Genomic DNA, 6,794 nt, shown 5'->3' on the forward strand with positions numbered 1-6,794 from the left:
CGTGTGAAAGTGGCTGTTTGATTCTCTTTTTCATCCCCGTGACCTCGGCTTTTGTGTCTGCTCACCCTGGGAATGTCACGCCTCACTACTCTACTTTAAGATGTTGCAGAGAGTGCCCTTTGTTTTCCTTCCTTTTTTTTTTTTTTTTTTTTTAAAATGATCCAAACGATGAACAGCCTCTGTCATTGTGGGGAGTCTTCATCTTTTGCCACCACTGCAGCACCGCGTACAAGTGCAATGCAATTTGGCTTATCCCAACCTTTGTTCGGCTTTCTCTACAAATGACCAAACATAGTGCAGACTTGATCGACTGCTGCTTGAACTCGGGAGTTTGGGTGCATTCACACTCAAGAGTCACGGTGGTATTTTTTCACTGTGTGCACTGGACTGATATCCCATCAATTTTGGAGCCACACACTTTGTGCGTGACATGAGAAAAAAAATGTTCACGGCGCTTTTTTTTTTTAAACTGCACATAAACAAATACGATTGACAAAGATGAATGATTTCAATGAGGCTAATATGCGTCAAGAAGAATGGCGCGTTCAAGCACACGTGACATTTACAGCATTTGCAGGATAAAATGAGCGTAAATTCCAGATGATGTGATTGACTTTTACGCGCGTGAATTAAACACAAAAGGGCCCCTTTTTTATCGTTTTGGTAAATGCACCAGTGAATGGGTGTCAAAAGTTGTTTATCCATGGCGATGTGTTGTCATTATTCGCACTTCCTTTTGCACAAAACCTTTTGGGCCGAACATTAATAGGAACTGACAGGTGTTAAAAGCCACTCTGCAGGGGAAGGGAACCCCCCCCGGCCCCCCACCCCCCAAAAAAGCACGCTGTTTAAAGATATTTTAAGTATGCACCATCTTGCAACATTAGTTTTCATAAACATTTTATTTCATTATATTTTCTTTTCCAAATGATCTCTGAGATGATGCCCTTCCACGGACATCTTGTGCTTTCTTTCGTTCTTACTTTTTTTTTTTTTGTCCAAAATGTTCCCCGCAATGCGATTCTTTTTTGTAATCCGTCAGACTGGTGATGGGGCGCATTGTGGATTTATTGGGGTGGCGGCGGTGGTGTAGGGGGGGGGGTGAGGTTTTGGAATTAGCATAAATTATGAGCAAATCTGCGTGTGCGTGTGTGTGGTCCTCGCCATTGCAAACCCTCCAAGCGGAAAGGTGGCCCTGGGTTCTCCCCCTTCCCTCCTAAAAAAAAAAAAAAAAAAAAGCTTGAATAGCAGTCGTTCAGAATAGGCTTCCCATTTGGTTTTCACATTCATATAATTGACTTATGGATATTTTATACAGTTTTCCTGCACACCATCTTCAAGGGTTTATTTGCATTCCTGAAGTACTTCTCAGTATGCTTTCCACAAACACAAAGGGGCTGCCTGATTGCCTCGTCAAGTTGGAGTTTGAACAGCATTTGTTTGCATTGGGTTGTAATGTTTTCACACCGTCCGCTTCCCCCGAAATGTTTACAGTGCGTTTTTGTAAACAATGAAACAATACATTAATCCCTTTAATAAAATAAATAGGGATGAGGAAAAAAAACAATCATTTATTTTAATGTTAATGTGATTCATTTAAACATTTTTTACACGTGTCTTGTTTAAAATGACCGTGTTATCACCATGCAAAATACACGGACTGAAATCAACTGAAAGTAACTGATACACACGGGCCGTTTCACATCCGTCGGAAAAAAACAATGCGGGCGCATTTGCCCTTTAAATGAATACAAAGTAAAACTTCTGCCGCCGTGTCATGTCAAATATCGGTGCAAGTGTCAAGCATAAGAGCATACCTCCACACACTGAGTGCCATCGCCGTTCAATTCCGGCTGCCGAGCCTTTTCACCCCTTTTTCTGTCTTCAAATGGAAATGATTTCCATTGGCCCAAGGTGTCCATGTAAATAGGTGTAAATGAAACCAGATTATGCCTTCCTCCTCCTTCCCTCCGCCCCTCCCTCCTCCTCCTCCTCCGCCTCCTCCCTCTCCACCTCCTCCTCCCATGGCAATTGTCATGTGATAGCAAAGAGGTGGCACATTAATGGAAGCTCCTCGGCGGGGGTCTTTTCTGCTCATGTCACGACATAAAACTATCAGATGGTTCGAGGAGGGCCATGGAGGCATCTTCCACTTAGTCCGGGACGCCCCGATGAAGTCTTGTGAGCTCCTCTAGCGGGACCAAGCTGAGAAAAGACGTCCGAGCAAGCAAGCCGCCCCACTTTCTGTCGGCGCACGAGCTGGGAAAACAACTCCTGCATGAAGAAACTCGCACCGAGGAATTAAGGGTGACTACTTGTTTCTTTGCGTGTTTTTTTTCGGGGGGCGGGGGGCTGTTGTTTTGAAAACTGTCTCGAGGATGCCTCGTCCGGGGAGAAACACGTACAGCGACCAGAAGCCTCCGTATTCGTACATCTCTCTGACGGCCATGGCCATCCAGAGCTGCCCGGAGAAGATGCTCCCCCTGAGTGAAATCTACAAGTTCATCATGGATCGCTTCCCTTACTACCGAGAAAACACGCAGCGGTGGCAGAACTCGCTGAGGCACAACTTGTCCTTCAACGATTGCTTCATCAAAATCCCCCGGCGCCCCGACCAGCCCGGCAAAGGCAGCTTCTGGGCGCTGCACCCCAGCTGCGGGGACATGTTCGAGAACGGCAGCTTTCTGAGGCGACGCAAGCGCTTCAAGGTGCTCGGCGCTTCCGACCACCTGGCCCCCAGCAAGCAGTCGGACGCCGCCCACTACCTCCAGCAGCAGGCCAAGCTGCGGCTGAGCGCCCTGCAGGCGGCCACCGGCACGCACCTGCCCCAGATGTCCACCTACAACCTCGGGGTGTCCCACCAGACCTCCACCTTCAAGCACCCGTTCGCCATCGAGAACATCATCGCCAGAGAGTACAAGGTCCCCGGGAGCTTGGCCTTCTCCACCATGCAGTCCATGTCGGCCGGCTACCCGCTGCACAACCAGCTCACCTCGGCCTGGCCGCACGTGTACAACAGCGGCGTGATGGACACGGCGGCGCCCATCCCCATGGCTCCAAGCGACTACAGCGCCTACGGCGTGCCCATCAAGTCCCTGTGTCACGGGGCGCAGACTCTACCGGCCATCCCGGTGCCCATCAAGCCCACGCCGACCTCCATGGCCGGCTTCTCGGCGCTCCCCCACCACCTGCCCGCCTTCCTGTCCAACTCGCCACAGTCCCTGAGCCCGACTTCGCCACAGACTGCCACCAGCCAAAGCAGCCCCGCCACCCCCAGCGAGACGCTCACCAGCCCGGCGACGCTCCAGTCGGTGGCCGTGCACTGACCAAACGGATCAGACTAAACGAAACTGCTGGTTTAGCGAACCCAAAGTTTATATATCTGTCGTACGTCGGACTCTATTCAAGGCGAGTTGCTTATTGATTCACTTGTGTATATGTTGAATGTGTCGCTTTAAATCGTGTCCTGAAAAAAAAAAGTCCAGCACAGAATTTCGCAGTATTGCTCTTCAAGAAAATCTAAATTATTTGAAAAGTTCACATTGACTTAAACGTGTTAAGGAGGGGCGGGGGTTGTAAGGCCCTAAATGGGTCAATAGGTTTCAGTTTTATACTCGCAAAACTTTTGCACACTTTTCTGTGCGGCCACTGTAACGTCAATGACACTGACGCTTTCCTCGAATAATGGAGTAATGGGCGAGGGTATACCAAATAGACTAGATTTATTTCCCTGTTTAAAAAAAAAAAAACAATAACACAAAAAGAAAAAATCATTCCAATATCGAAAAATCTAAATGTGACGTGCTTAAAAATGCAAGATGTGAATATTGCAAATAACTGAAACGGAAATGTTGTAAAATGCACTTTTTAGTTATACGTTTTAGATATCTATTTTCCAGAAAAAAATGTGTTCCGTGAAACATTTAATTTAAAAAGGCTGTGGTGACCACGTGGATCAGTTGCTGTAAATTTGTACGTTTTCTTTTAAAGGTGAAGCATGCATTCTAAGCTAAAATAAAAGTGTTAATGTTCATGTTATTGTTTTTCCCCCGTTTCTTTTTGTTTTTGCAAGCATGCGTGCTTTTGAAAAGTGTGCAAATATTCTGCAATGAATTGGGAAAAAAAAGGTCATCCAAATATTTTCTCATTAAAAGTGAAGCAAACAATCAAAATGTTTCTTGTTATTATTACTATTTGTCATTTTAGTCGGGTTGAATAGATCGAACAATTCGCCCGCATTATTATTCTCAATAATAATTCCTACGATTATTGTGCTTAAGTGGCATCCCCAACCTGTACGATTGGAGAGTGGGCGATTTTTTTCCTCGAAGCAGCAGACAGACATGATTTGTGCTGCCCATTAGAATGCACGGTGCAGCCATGGCATGGCCACAGCGCAGACAAGTGCGCTCATTCATCAAGCTGCGCGGAGCTAAATAAAGAGGGGAAAAAGTCCAACAATAAAGATTTCGACAAGCAATCTGCACCCCGGATTTGCACCACGTTTAACAACCAACTAATGGAATAAGTGACATTTTGCAGGTAATGATGCACGCACATTTTTTTTTCTCTCCGTTTGCACGTTGGGCGCAGTTTAAAAAAATACACTTTCGTTACATTTATACGCGACGTGCATTTGTTGAATTCGATTTTATTGTTCTGCGTTATTTCAAACAAATCGGTCAGATCGTCAGTCCATCGTCGGGCATTAAACAAATACATTCCGTCACTTTGTGCAATGGACTAGATCAAATAAAGGCGATCGGGCCACTTCATTCTGCTTCATTCACTCGGATTGAAAGTGCAAAGAATAGGCAACTTCAACTGGGCCACCAATGTAGATTTAGCCTTTTTCAGCAAGACAAAAAGCCAGATTTTTTTCACAAACACATTGCTGACTGGGGAACTAGGAAACGAGCTGCGAGACCCTTTTGGAATTTAAATCCAACCCTCCCCCATGGACTGTTTGTACAACAGTGTCAGTTTTTTTTTCGACTCACTTTTGTGTTGTGTGGGCAACATTAAGTCCTGATTGATTGCTGATGTTGGAACCGGGACAAGACATAACAACCTTTTATTTTTTACTGAATAAGCCAAATACCTAAAACACCCCAAAACAATTAGGAATCAATTGAAATGCAATGTCCCCTCATTATCTACAGACAGAAAACAAACAAAATGTTTGTTTTTAGTATCGCCATTTTTTTAATAGTCAAAGCAGGGTTTGTGTATATTATGTAGAATTTAAAAAATGAAACTCGACTTTTACTACCATATATTTTGCAAAAATAATGTGGTGTTTTACAGGCTGGTAAAATGCCAAGGTACCAATTATTGTAAATTCGCGCGCGCGTGCGTGCGTGTGTGTGTGCGTGTGTGTGTGCGCGCGCGTGTGTGCGTGTGTGTGTGTGTGTGTGTGCGCGCGCTGTGTTTTATTTATATATATATATATATATATATATAAAATTGGCGCTCTTTTTTCAAAGTTTTGGCATTTGAGAAAAAATAATCTCTGAATGAAAATACGTAGCATAAGGGGAAAAAATATTTCAGGGATGCAAATTGGGAAGAAACAGGTGTGAAGGAGAAAAAAAAGGGTTTAAGTGTCAGTGGAATGACTGAGATCAAAATGAATAAATAGGCACACCTGTAGCAACAATGCTTTGACCTATATTTCCTTTTTCTCGTGTTATTAATTCTGTGAAAAAGCAAAAGTCAACTCCTGATGTAACTTTTAATTTGATAATTCCCCCGCCGGTGTTGTTGGCATTGTCCTTGTTGCTCCACAATGTTCGAAGACAACGACGAAGGTCATCTCCAGTGTGGGATGAAATATAGACAGCACGCAAAAAAAAAAAAAAAAAAAAAACGCCAGCGTTGTCGTTTAATTAAAATAATTCATTAAAGTGGAGGCCCAAGGTAATTAGCATGTATAATTTATGATTAGCTTAATGCATGCGGACGGTGGCCTCTGCAATAAACTCAACTTAACCTCAAGTACGAGGGGAACTGATACAGACGGGGCTGTTGTTATTTACTATGTGTTTATTGTTTGGCTATTTGTCAAGAGGATGCGAGTGTTTCGTAAAACCTGCCCGTTGTCTGGCTCTCTCAAACAATTTATTTGTTTATGGGTTTATCTTGTGGATTTATGCTCACACCAAAAGGAAAACTGTCAGATATGTAATGAAGGGGACGTACTGGGTATTACGCCCCCCCCCCCACCCCCACCCCCACCCCCAACCCCTAACCCTAACCCTAACCCTAACCCTAACCCTAACCCTAACCCTAACCCTAACCCTAACCCTAACCCTAACCCTAACCCTAACCCTAACCCTAACCCTAACCCTAACCCTAAACCCTAACCCTAACCCTAACCCTAAACCCTAACCCTAACCCTAACCCTAAACCCTAACCCTAACCCTAACCCTAAACCCTAACTCCAACCGTCCTCAACATACTATAGATATGTTTACCTGCTGGTCACCGGAGTTGAAAAACAGTTCACGCTCGACGCTTGACGGAATGAGGACATCCACAAACAGCGGCAGGTATAGCTCGCCCCGTTTTCCCCGCAGCAGGCTGTCAGTGCTGACTTTTTAAGGAAAAAGGCAAAAGTAATCACAAATGGACACCACACTATTATCCTCTGCAAATGTGTCAAGTGTGGGCAGGAATTTGACATTTTCAAACATGCCTTCTGGCTGTTTTAATTTCTTGCAAAGCTTTTTTTTTTTTTTTTTTTTTAAACGACCAAAGTTAACCAAATATTTTCCCTTGGAGCAGTATTGTAA

At 44.5% G+C, this 6,794-nt stretch overlaps 1 protein-coding gene across 1 annotated transcript; it reads left to right on the forward strand.

Moving 5' to 3' along the window:
• The first annotated feature begins 225 nt into the window (after window positions 1–225).
• foxb1a (forkhead box B1a) lies at window positions 226–3,735 on the forward strand. Its single transcript, XM_019875879.1, has one exon. The coding sequence runs from the start codon at window positions 2,379–2,381 to the stop codon at window positions 3,324–3,326; it is 948 nt and encodes a 315-aa protein (XP_019731438.1). The 5' UTR covers window positions 226–2,378; the 3' UTR covers window positions 3,327–3,735.
• The last annotated feature ends 3,059 nt before the right edge of the window (window positions 3,736–6,794 follow it).

This window comes from Hippocampus comes, unplaced genomic scaffold (genome assembly GCF_001891065.2).
Source record: "Hippocampus comes isolate QL1 unplaced genomic scaffold, H_comes_QL1_v1.1 scaffold142, whole genome shotgun sequence".
Classification (NCBI taxonomy): domain Eukaryota; kingdom Metazoa; phylum Chordata; class Actinopteri; order Syngnathiformes; family Syngnathidae; genus Hippocampus; species Hippocampus comes.